Here is a 13619-nt window from a genome sequence, read left to right on the forward strand (position 1 = left end):
GAACTGCATTGTCAAGACATACACATTTTGATAGAAAGCAATGCATTCTCCCCTCCTAAACTATTTTTATTAACTATTGTCTTAGTCATTGGTTTTATTAACAGTATACCTCAGGCCGCTGTATTGGTCAGCATCAAATGGATGGCTTGCATATTATTCAATTCCAATATAAGAAAAGTTGCTTTTTAACTAGTTCCCTCTTGGAATTACAGCAGCCAAGAAAAAAAAATGAGAGCTTTGGCATCTTATGTGACAAAATGTAAAGCCTTCTGTCAAGGCCAACTTATAAATATTTAGACCTATAAAGAAATTAAATTATGTGCCCTATAGTAAAAATAGGCCAGAAAAGCTTTTAGTGTCACTAGCTGCAAATTGAAGTCATTTGTCTAGGAGGGTCAGGTGTCACTTTCTGATGAGGATTTAACTGTGATCCACGTGAAGGAAGATTGATACAACAAAGGGAAATGAGCAATGCGATTTGCATATTGCTGGTAATTAGGAAAAATTTAAGCAGGAATGTTTGTGTGAAATGGTGTGAAACAGGAGGTGTTGGCAGTCTTGTATATTTAAATCTGATTGCTTGATATAGAAATGAGCGTTTGGGTATATCAATGAAAGTGATTGGTATTGCTTTCAGCTCAGTGTTAATGAAAATTGCTTGTTCATTTTGGAGATGAATATAATATTTATAATTGTTGGCTTTATTCTTGGGAATGTAAATTTCATTGGTCCGCTTTCCTGTAACTTTCTGCAAGTAGCATGAGTTGGGAGGTAGTCCTTGTTTAGTGACTGTCTCATTTAGCAACTGTTTACAGTTATGACAGTAAGGAAAAAGTAACTTTGTAGATCTGTAAAGCAAAAGAAAGCTGCTTTTACCTCATTTTTACAGTAAGATCATAATCTGTTTGTTTTTTTTAATATTGTTATGTTTGTCTTTTCAATGCTTAGACAGCTATATAAATTAGTCTAATAAATAAACTAATTGCATATTACTCTCTGCAGAATTCTGCATATAGAATTGCACAATTCTATGCAAACCGAGTGGACCACTATTACTTATTCTGCACTTTTCTCATTATTATAATGGTTCATTTCCTAAATCTAGAAAGGGAACATTTGAGGAAGTATCACGTTATTTTTTTTTAAAAAAGAGGAAGAGTTGTAAGAAACAAATTATGTTTTGAAATTGTGATAGCATTTTAGTGGAATGGCTAAATTTTAGTTAGAAAAGTTGAGGTCCCAAACCTCCTCACTCAGAAACGTCTGGGTTTATGTACCTTGGTCAAGCTTTCCGTTGTAGGATAGATTTGCTATTGTTACTACCATGTTTCCCTGAAAATAATGTATTTTATATTTCTTATATCTTATATTTTTTTGAACCCTGAAATAAGCGCTTGGCCTTATTGCCATGCACTCAAAAGCCCAATTGGGCTTATTAACAGGGGGTGTCTTATTTTGGGGGAAACAGGGTATTTATTTTCCTGATGGAGCCTCATCTGGCATCACACCTCATGCCTATTGTGAGAAAGTGATGGCTGTCACCAACTGTGCTGGTTGTTGGAAAAAACAAATCTATTATATAACCTCTTGGCCTTATACTGTAGAGTCATTTGACTTCCCCACTCATAGATAAATCAAACTTGCAAGAAATCATCAAAATCAGAAGTTTATTTAGAAAAAAAGATATAAAAAGCTCTTTGTAACTTTCACTGCCAAATTTCAAGGACTTAATAATGAAGGGAAACAATTCCAGATTGTTTCGATTGTGAAAGAAAACAGCACCTTGATTAAAAGAAAATGCCACAGGTAATGTAATGCTCCAAGTAGACCACAAGATGCCAGTGATCTACTGCAAGTCTTCCATCAGTAGATATGTTGGAGATTTCCAAATTAATACATCAATTCCAAGAATTTTTCCCATAGGAAAATTCATGCACAGACGAAAGCTGATACTAAATAATAAAAATAGTGTATTTAGATCTATATAGTCAAAGAACAGTTCTGAACTAAAACTTATCTCCTAATTCTGCTTCCTCTCTTCTTACCCTTCTGCCCTGTCTATGCCAAAATTCTACCATCTGTAAAAAGAAGAGTTTTTTTCCCCTAACAGAGGGAAATTGACTATTTCATGTCAAATGATCTCTTCTTCAGGAAGATGTGGATTGACTGAGCATGTCTGGTGTGTGGCTGACAAGTGGCAGCATGGAAAATGCACGCAAGCCATCAACACAGCTGTATTTATCCAGCAGGAAGGCAGCATTGAATTTAAGATCACTTTCATCCCCAGGAAGATGAGACACATTCAGTTCCCTAAGCTCTCCTATTTTAAGGATAAATTATTTATGGTTTGGAGGGTGGGCAGAAAGGCCAGTTATCTTTTTAGTTAAATACAGAATTTAGTAGTTACTTGAAACAACTCAAATGGACTATAGTTTAGCCTACTTGCCTTTAAAATTCCTAACACATGAAACATGTTGACTTTACTATATTCTGACTTCAAGAAAGTAAGGGGGATTTAATTCTAAACTTATTGCTTATATATTTTGTATGAAAGCAACCTCTTTTTTTTTTTTGAAATATTTATTTCCCCTTTACAGAAACCGAAACAAAAGGACTGGCATCCTCCCGGAGGCTTTATTTTGGGACTTTGGGCTCTAATTATCATGGTCTTCTTTAAAACCTATGGAATCAAGCACATGAAACACATCTTTTAGAACTTCAAAGCAACAGAGTTTGAACTGTGAATGTGTCCATACCTGAAAATATTTGAATGGATAATGTCGTGAACTTGTCTGATCGAAATACTTCGTCACATTTTGCTCCATCTCTTAAAATGAACTTTAATTTAAAAAAAAATTTTTTTTTTCATTTTTAAAACACAATGTAATTTCATAAAAGGGCTGAAGTTATTCCACTTGGAACTTTCCACCTGCAAAAATCCACTAGTGGAAAAACAAATCTGTACTGTACAAGGCTACTTTGAAAGAAGACAAGCAGTTAAGAAACATCTTTCCTTCAAGATCACTGCAACTCTACAATACAAGGAAGCATCAAGAATGCTACCATGAAGACAGACTCTAGATGAAAAAAATCCTCTAAGTATACTATTGTAAGTGGCAGCATTACTATCTTAGAAAACTTGTTTCTTCTTCTTTCTGTCATATCTGAAATGACACTGTATTATTATTTTTCATTATGTAGAGCAGCTGATGAGTAGCCTTTATTTCTATAATAGCCAGACAAGAATCTCTTGTTACGGAAAAGAATGGTTGGATCAAACAGTGGGAGGGAATAGATGAATGCAGAGGAAACTCTATAGACATTTTATTAAAATATTTTTAAATCAATGAACATCTTCTGAGCTGTACTGAAAAATAGTCATGTCTATTATTATTTATAAAAAATAGTTCCCCTGTCATTGAAGCAAAGGTTTAGACAATATGCGGAACCTTATTTAAGATGTCTTCTTATTGATATATACTTAAGTCACTTTGCAGATTTTTGCTGTATGTATTGAATATCTGCTCAACAAAACAAAAATACTCTCAGGGAATATTGATTAGCACTGTTTCAATTCAGCCTCTTAAATCAAACCTTTGTCTGCAGCTATTATATTTCTTGGATTGCATGACTCATTCAAATTTACAACCAACAGCAAATTCATTAGTTCTTCAGCAAATATGCAGTTAGATTTTCCACATCCAGTCCGCTAGCCTGATGGATCCAGATTACATTCAAAAGTCATGAGCATAAAAAACATGTTTAATATAGCTTTAGACTGAGCTATATATTTGTGTACATACAATTCCTGAGGTAGTATGTTCATGGAGAAAGGTATAGGTAAATATTTTTGAGTGGATTATATTAAATCATTTAAATCAAACCTGCACATATATGTGTACTTTTTTTACTTAGGATACAAAAGCTGGATAATATATCATAGAACATTGTCTTCTCAACCTTGGCAGCTTTAATATATGTGGACTTCTGGAATTCCCCAGCCAGCAAGGGGAATTCTGGGAGTTGAAATCCACACATCTTCAAACAGTCAAGGTTGAGAAACATTGCCATAGAGCTAGGATGCATTGCTACAAGTTCTGCATTATGGTGAGTATAATTCTCCATTGAGGGTATTCTATTTTATAAACGCAATACCTCATACTGACCAGTATGAGGAATGAAATCATTTTGTATGTTTCAGATTTTACTTCATACATAATTAGTTGGGTTTATATAATATTGTTGAATGAATCAGAGGCAAAGAGAAGCTGTGGATTACTTATATAGATAAAATAAGACCAATATTGCTAAATTTGAATTTGATTGGAAGGTAGTTGTCTTGTCACAAAAGACCACTTTTTGTAAGTATACTTATTTAGCAAAACAGCAGTGATTAATGTTAAAATTTTGTTTATTGATTGTTGAGATTCAGTACTTCAGAATAAAACAGACTTAAAGTTTATGGTTTATATGATGGCCCCATTTTGCCTCCAGGAAGATCAGTTAAGAATAATCTGCTTAAATTTAAGTGTTTCCAAAAATGTGTGTGTGAATGCAAACATTTTAAAAAATACGATTTGTATCTGTATATGGAATTTCTAGAGTCTTGAATATAACATTCTTCAAACAGATGTATTACAGATACCTACTTTACTTTTTAAATTTTATTTCTAATTTTTTTGATATTTTAAAAATCTAATAATAGCTTTGTGGATGGACATTGTGAAAATGGTTACAATCAATAGAACCCTGCTAGAATTAATCAGTGGTGTCCCTACTTTGTAAGCTTCAATCTAAAATCTGTCGAGCTCAGTAAAACCAGTAATTTTGAGGGGGGGAGGGGGCAGGAGGCAAGTCTGTGGGAACACAGGAGCATGAGTTATAGACCAAGATAATTTGCTTAGAGAAAGGAGACTGTTAAGTAAACCCAATTTATGAAGCAGGAAAAGCAGTAAAGCTGATTAACAGAGGTGAGGAAAACAATTAGATTGAAATGCTGCAATTCATGTTCCATAACTTTGAAAGTAAAATTCTTTCTAGGAATGGAAGGCAAATGGACTGTAACAGTCCCTGTATTTGCTAATGCTTCCAGGAGAAATCTTTGAAACACTTTAGAGACACAATGCAATACTTTTACAAGCAAGAATATCATGATTCTGGACTATGTTAACAGAGTCCTATTGTTTATTCCTGGGAAATTTATATTGATGTTAATCATGCTATGTTGAACAAAACTTTTTTTTAAAAAAGAGAATATTCTAGAAACTCTTTTCTCCCTCCCCCTCATTTATGAGCAAGTTAGCTCTTTGTAACTAATTTCATATAGTCTTAGTTGGGTTTCTGGAGAGGAAATCATTTCCTATCGGATTGTAACTGGGTTCAAGAAAAAAAAAAGACAAATGTAACTCAGCAAGTTTGACTATTATCACCACCTTTTTTATTTATAGTATTAAGAATTGCTTTCATAATTCCTTCATAATTGTAATAGGAGTTTTTTAAGAGTTTGCAATCTTGGAAACTAGATTCCCCTCCATTCCAACATAACCCTTGTCATTTTCCCCCTTATATGTCATGAAAGGTACAGGTGCATACCTGAAGAACATTCATTTATGCAGAAATGAGTAATATTGCACCAGTTGTTTAATCTGAAATTTTGTGTGCAGTTACTTCTCATTCTTCATGACCGGATAATTTCAGCGGGATTATCTGTCGGTAACATCTTGAGTTTTTGTAGGATTACGCTTGTACCATCAATGGTAGTATCTAATCACTATGTCTTTTGTCAGACTCTTTTCAATTGCCTCCAATTTTGGTCTCCAATTGGGTGCATTTAAGCTTCATTATTAGCACTCCCAGCAAGCAGTTCTTGAGTGATTTGTTGTTCCCATGCTCCAAGATATTATCAACAAATTTCTCCAGCACAACTCTAAAGCATCCATTTTTCTTTGTTCAGCCTTTCTGATGACAGCTTTCACTGTCACATATTTTTTAACTTAGAAAACCAGGGATTTGATAATGCATATTTTTGTTTTCTGTTTTCCTATTCTGGCATTTTGTCCAAATTTATCATGGTCCTTTTCCAAGCAGCAGATATCTCTTTGTTTCATGACTAGAGTGAATCCTGAATTTTGGAAAATAAAGGCTGTTAGTACTTTAGCTTTACCCAGTTTCATTGGGCTTTCATTGCCTCTTGACATAAACTTAATACATTTTGTTTTCAAATGAAAAACAGAGAAGCATTTTTTTCACTTGAAACAACCTTAAGTTTATATTAAGCTATATTCTAGCATTATCACCAGCATTCCTGACTGTATGGTTTGCATATAATTTAAATAAGATGACAGTATACAGCTTGTGCCATATACCCCTATAGGGTGACCCGGATATTCTGGGCAACAATCTTAGGCCAGAGGTGAAACGCTCCCGGTTTGGATCGGATCGCCTGATCCGGTAGTGATGGAGGCGGGTGGTTCGGAGAACCGGTAGCAAAAATCCCTGCCCCCCCCCCCCATGCCCAGCTGAGCCACACAATCATCAGAGGCTTTTTTTTTTATTTTTAAAAGCATTTTTTCTACAACCTCTTCGGAGGTTTTTTTTTCTTTTAAATGCCTCTGACAATCCAAGCTGAGTTGCCTGATCGTCAGAGGTATTTAAAAGAAGAAAAGTCTCTGCCGATCAGGCAACTCAGCTGGGATCGTCAGACCCTTTTGAAAGCATTTTTTTACAACGTCTTCCCCGAAGAGGTTGTAGAAAAGATGGTTTTAAGTTTTTTTTAAAAAATGGCCACGCCCACCCAGTCACATTACAAGCCACACCCACAGAACCGGTAGTAACAAATTTTAGATTTCACCATTGTCTTAGGCATACTTACTATCCTTTTAATTCACATGGAATTGTGCAAAGGTAAGTGCTTTTAAATACTTTGTTTCAATTTTTATGCTGTGTGTATTTTGTATTATTGTTCAGATCATAAATTTTCTATTTTCGCTTAAAGCTGACTCTTAAGCAAAACTGCACACGATTTCAGAGAGCCAATAATTAGCATTTTTATTACTTATTTTTTGTATAAGACCCAAATACTTATTATGATAATCATTATTCTGTTGTTTTGCATGTACACTGAGAGCTTCTGCATTGGAGATAAATTCCTTGCGTGTCTACTTTATTGGCCAAATAAAGCTATGCTATGCTATGCTATGCTATGCTATGCTATGCTATTTATTCTATTCTATTCTAATATCATATTCTATTCTATTTCTACTCTACTCTACTCTATTCTAATTTTCCAACCTGTTCTTTCTACTTGCTTTGCTTTACTTTAAATAAAAAGGACTGGCATTGTGGGAATGCATGCCTCTCACCTTCCCAATACAAATCTCTTATTTTTCATGCAAGGATAAAAAATATAATACTTCTGCTTTCAATGTAAGCTGCCTTTTTTCCCCCTCCAAGCCATCAATACGTGCTGTCCTAACATGCCATTTTTCAATCTGTGTAAAAAGTCTGTTGTCTGATAAAGCAAGCTGTACTGAAAATCCTTATCAAGGATTCCCACATTAGTATTTGGGTCTTATACAAAAAATAAATATGCCCTGACTCAGAAAGGGATCACATAGGCCTGAAAGAGACTCCAAAGAGATGCAAATAAATAAAAGAAGTGTGATTCATCTCCCTACTTTTTTTGCATACAAGAATTTCCCTTTCAAGAGTATAATTCTTCTGATCCTTTTGATCTGAAGCCTGAATATGAGATATTCTCCCATTTGCAGCTCTCGACAACTCAGTGTGGTTATTACTTTTCAAAGAGGCATTTTCTGGTGCAGTCACAGACAACAGATGTTATTTTAATATTGTTGAAAAATTGAATAGAATAGTGAATAACAATTGGAAATTATCAGGGACTATGTAACAGTCATGTTTTCTATCCAGGTCATAGGCCAGGCCCTTCTTTCAACAATACAATACCTTTGTATGTAATGATCAAATAACTAACATTCTCCCAATGAGTGTTATCCAACTGCTGGAATTCAAGCCTAATTCTGATTGCTGAAGAAATGTGGATAATCACTGCAGTCTGGATTTAATTATTTGTACATCAGATTTTATGAAATGTGTAAATTAAATGGCGCAAGAAGCACTCTCAATATGCAACCCATTTTTCTTTTAATGTATGACAATCTCTGATTCCCTATTCTTTGAGATGAGGTATCATTGTTTGGAAAGAAACATGAGGTGTTAGTAAAGTTGTGCAATTTCTTATCAATTCATAATATTTTATTCAATAATAAAGAACAGATGTATTTGTGAGAAATACTTCCACCATAATAAAAAAAAGAAGGAAATGACTGAGTTGTTTTTCCTCTCAACTCAATCAACATTTTGCTTTGGAATTTATTCTTTTTTCTATAGCTTGAAAACACAAGCACCACAACACGATTTTTTATAAATTCTCAAACTGATAAAACTTACATCCCTCCAAATCCCTCTTTCTGTATATTTGCTCCCCATGCATAACACCTTAAAATGAATCCAGCTTTTGATGACAACTCTTATCAAAACACGGAATAATCTTACTATGTGAAGTGTATGGAAGTGTGCAAGTGGCCAATTAATTCTTGACAGTTTGAAAAAGTTATTTGATTTCAATGATCTGTCATGTGCAAGGTCAAATAACACTGTGAATGAAATGCTTTTATTCACAAACTAGGTATAATCCCACAAAGGAACATAACAAGTGAGGATCCATTTACAGAACTATTTAGTGCTATCCAAGATCATTAGCTGGATCTGAATAGTGCAGAGGCATCTTAAAGAAACCGGTGTATTTTATCGTTATGTCAGACAGGACCAGCTTTATACCCATGTAATTCATTGCACTTCAGAACAGAAGGTCTGTTTCCTACTCCACAAAACGTAACAGGATGTTCATGCATGGTCACAATCTTCTTTCTAATTGGCCTGCTCTTGCTCATGCTCTCCACATCCATAAACCAATATATACAAATGACTGAGTTTTGCCATTTTCAGAGGAGGCATCAGTCAGCCTTGACTGATTCCACTGCAACCCAATCCTAGCTTTCCATGTCATCTTCAAATAATTGCATTTAATCCTGCCTCTCTATCCACATCTATTTGGAGATAAAGTCCAGTGAATTGAATGGATTTCTAGGTAAAGTATCTCTAACCTAATCCATCTAATCCAAACATTTCTTAATATAGTTTTGAAGGATTTAAGTAGCTCAGAAGGCAGGTGGGAGACCAAATTCTGAGATGCTTCTGAGATTCAGATTTGCTCAAATTATTTTTGGATCAAATGGAATTAGGGCTGCCAAGTTATTTTTTTAGCAATACCAAAAGACCAAAAATAGTCAGCTAAGGAACTGTAAATCTAACTCTTAATTGTATACCTAATGTCACATATTATAGCTGTAACCATCACTCTCAGCTGGAGCTCCCCATCAAGATGTGCTTGCTCTCGAAATGGCTTGATGCTGGAACACTGCCTAAGAATACAAAAATTTTTTAAAAAAACCACACAGAACTTCCAGATCAAATATTAATTACATGCCAGATAGAATTATCCTATAGTTCAAAGAGAAAATATATAAAGAAGAAGCTGGGCATTAAACCAGCGGCAATATAAATCCTCAGTTTTTGAGCGATTATGAAAGATAAATAACCATATCATTGTGAAATAGAAAAATACTGGATTGCATCAAAAACTTCCACTAAGTAACTGTTAAATGTCACTATGAAAACCCGGTGGCAATGTGCCTTAAAAACATAATGAATCACACATCTCCTGAATTACGTTCATTAATACCGAAGGTGTTGTCTTCTTTCCTTTTTACAAATCACATATACATATGCAATAGACAGAAGTGAAAATATTTGCTTAATCAAATACTGAATACCAAGCACCTTTTTTCGGTATTCTTTCGTAACAACTTCCTGAATACTGTAGCAGGGTTTTTTCTTTTTTCTTTAATCTGCAAACCCAGTTAACCTTCCTTTTTTCAGTTTGGCTTGCTGCAATATGCTGTTCAATCCTCAGAAACCTGATACAGTCGGTGATTGTGATTACAGCCTTGTGCATTCATTTCTCAGAATACTAGTTTAATCTTTGCATGATTGACAGGAAGTGCTTCTGGTTTCCAGTCTGGCTGAAAAAAGTGAATATCGAAAGTCCGGGCCCAATTCTCAAAGACTCGTTTCTCTGTGATAAAGCGATGATGACTTCCCTTCCTTCCCCGTTCATGTGAAATGTACATTGTACATTCATCGGGTCCCAATGGTTCGTAATAATGATAAGGTACTGAAGGATGATTAGAATCCCTGTAGAAAAAGAGAGAAAATAGTTGGATGTGACTGAAAAATAAGGCTGTCCTCAATAAGCCAAAAGGTTCAAAAAGTCCTTTTCCTCCATTCACCTCATCTCCTAGAAGGCCAACATTGTAAACACTTAAATATTTTATCTGAACTAATTAATCTATAACCACTGCAGAGCCAAATGGCTGACTACACTGAAGTGTGCAATGTATGTAGCTTGCATAGAGAGAAAACCTGAGATATATTCAGAGAGATGAGCATCTTGGAATTAGTAACAGGACTTCAGACTTTTGATCCAGCCAACACAATAACCAGGATCGAAGCATATCTAGAACCATCAATTTGGTCCTTCCCCCCTTTTTGCGTGGTTTTGTTTTAAGCTGCTGCTGTGATCCTAAATTGATTTGCAAGGACGATAATTTTATTTAACAACCACAACAAATTGCAAGATTGGAAAAATTGTAACCCCTCCCAAACAGATTATTCTCCGGGGGTATGAATCATATATACTGTATATATGTATACACTATTTTTAGTAATGAATTCCTACAGGTTTTTTTTTAATTAATTGTAACATCTCAGATGGAATCTACATTTAAATTCCCAGAAACCCTGAAAATCCTAAGGGTTCTCCATGATCACTATTCTTATTTCTGCTCTCTGGGTTTGTAACTTTAATACAGTTTGATCCCTTTTACTAGTCCAATTCAATAAAAGACAAAGCAAAAATCAATCTGGCAGTATAAAAGGCTGACAAAGGATCTTAGTTTAAGAGTGATTGTGTCTGTACTCTCATAGCATACGGCATATGGCAGTAACAGATACTGAAGCATACCAAGTTAAATGCACAATCCCTTTAATTCTGCAGATATCATTTAAGCATCTCTGGCAGGAGGTATATAGTTTTCCTGGAGCACTTTCTTCAGATTTTATAATGTCTGAGAAACACATTAATGTTATAAGCTTCATATATAACTAGTTATAATGCTATCACATACCTATATATATGAAGGCAGATATTCTAAACTTGGAAATCTTTAGATCAGGGGTATCCAAAATTGGCAACTTTAAGACCGTAAGCGCTGAGGAATTCTGGGAGTTGAAGTCTACAGGTCTTAAAAGTTGCCAAGATATGACATCCCTGCCTTAGATGGATGAATTACAGCTCTAGTGGCTTCTGGCATAATTAACAAACCAAACCTACATATCATAACATCTTCTAAATATTACAAGAAGAAATGTCACAGCTTCATGCTTTTTTGCCCACACATTAATGCTGATAATATCTGTTACAAAGTACAATGTGATATTGCATCGTGGCTTCCCTTTCCCCATTAATAAGAGTTTTTCCATTGTGGAAAACAATGCATACAGCATCAAGATCACATAATGAATTTTCCTTTGAAGTAGACATTCGATGGAAGAAAAGTGAGTACTATGAACCTATTAGCCTTGTAATGTCTGAGTGTGGTGACTGGTGGAACAGAACAAACATTTCTCCTTCATACCTAGATTATTCATTTTTGAGTAAAAAATGTGCTGCTATTTCCCTTCCACTTGCTACACAGAAACAACATTCAAGACAACATAGCTAGGAAAATGCTGTAATCAATACAGCTCTAATTAACCCAAAGGAACACACCCTTGTTCAACTTCAAGATGATGAGATCATCTATAATGGTATCTTGTGTCTTTGGGGCTAAATGTTAATTCCAATCCTAAACGTCATCAAAAAGAATTGGGGTAAGTTTATAAGTTTCATCTTTCTGGTTTGAATAGGTAAAAGGTAAAAGTCCCTGAGGATTTTACTCTGCTAGTCATTGCTGACTATAGGGGGCAGTGCTCATCTTCGTTTCAAGGCCATTGAGCCAAGCGCTGCCCGAAGATGTTTCTGTGGTCATGTGGCCAACAGGATATCATGGAGTGCTGTTACCTTCCCACCAAAGTGATACCTATTTATGTCCTTGCATTTGCATGCTTTCAAACTGCTAGGTTGGTAGGAAAAGGAGTCTCCCTGTCGCATGGCATTCAGGTCTCAAACTGGGCTACCAGCTTTCCAGCCAACAAGCCCAGCATCTTAACCGCTAAGCCACCATGCTGCCTTCTGGTTTGAATAACCTGACTAAAATTGTATGCTAAATCCCCACTCAGCAATTATATTTTTATGAACTTTTTGAGAATGCTGAAAGTCATCTCTATCCTTGTTTATTAATACTAAAGCTACTACTAGCCTATAAAGGTGCCTATTTTATTACTCTGTGATATTAGACATTAATCAGTACTCAGTAGCTTATCAATATTATAGTAGGAGTGCATTTATAGATGTAACTACTGTTATGTAAAAACACTAGTTTTCCAAAGTGGCACTTTGCAATCGTCTGTATTATACATATATACCATAATATTTGTTTTGGGTAAAACAAAAAGATATTCAACTGTATTATGATGATGTTGATGCTTAATGGCAAATCTGACTGAGAAGAACTTTAAGCTTCAAAGTTTAATGCTATTAGTACAAGCATAAACAGTCTACAGGCATTTTCAAGAAAGAAGCAGGCAAATTCTGACAGGCAAAGAGATGGAATGATAACATAAACCCATTCCTCTTATATGATAGCTTGACAAGCAGGGGATACCAGGATAGGATTTGGATATTACTACATACTGCTACACTGCAGTGCATCCCAACTGTTTTCTTGCCAGAGCTGTCAGAAACTGCATTAATTTTAACTTTTGTGCCAAGTTCGTTTAAAAAGAATCTCATAGTTTATTAGCTACTGCAGGTTTTGCTAATCAGAATGAAACTAATCTATGGGAAGAGGAATCCAATAAACAGCTCTGTTGCTCCACTAATGTGTGTTAAAATACGCAGCTTGGATTCTTCCCAAGTCATGGTTCCTCTTAAAATGCTCTGTTTTCAAAAACCAGACAACACTGCAAGATTCCTGAATGACTTCATCTATTAAGAGTTGGCAATCTTTCAAAGACGTGGTTGATCCATGAATGAAGATATGACCAAGGCTGTTGTCATGTTTGGCCCTAGGAACTGAAAAAAAATTCAGAAGCACAGCTCCAAATCAACCATGAACCTTGCACAAGAAAGATGAGGTTTCCAAATGGACTGAATAAATGTGGAAAGATCTCAAACATGCAATGCAATCAAGAAGACCCAATAATATTTCTGAGCCAAAAGAGTTGGGGAAGGGGGGGAAGCAAGAATAGACAAATTCTTAAGAAAGGTTGTGAGCTGTTAGGATGCACATCAAGTTATAATGGCAAATGGAGCTGGA

General features: G+C 35.2%; 2 protein-coding genes across 2 annotated transcripts in view; one reads left to right on the forward strand and one right to left on the reverse strand.

Annotated features, from left to right (window-relative positions):
• Positions 1-3829, forward strand: part of PIGK (phosphatidylinositol glycan anchor biosynthesis class K) — a 115955-nt gene extending 112126 nt beyond the window's left edge. The window contains exon 11 of the mRNA XM_070941256.1: positions 2598-3829. Within this exon, the coding sequence (XP_070797357.1) occupies positions 2598-2714 (117 nt within the window). The 3' untranslated portion in view covers positions 2715-3829. The remainder of the gene's footprint in view (positions 1-2597) is intronic.
• Positions 3830-8228: 4399 nt separating this feature from the next.
• Positions 8229-13619, reverse strand: part of ST6GALNAC5 (ST6 N-acetylgalactosaminide alpha-2,6-sialyltransferase 5) — a 78595-nt gene continuing 73204 nt past the window's right edge. Inside the window, 1 exon segment of the mRNA XM_070941257.1 lies at positions 8229-10335. Coding sequence (XP_070797358.1) covers positions 10104-10335 — 232 coding nt within the window. The 3' untranslated portion in view covers positions 8229-10103.

Source organism: Pituophis catenifer, unplaced genomic scaffold (assembly GCF_029215685.1).
Source record: "Pituophis catenifer annectens isolate HBS135680 unplaced genomic scaffold, rPitCat1.0.hap2 SCAF_3, whole genome shotgun sequence".
Classification (NCBI taxonomy): domain Eukaryota; kingdom Metazoa; phylum Chordata; class Lepidosauria; order Squamata; family Colubridae; genus Pituophis; species Pituophis catenifer.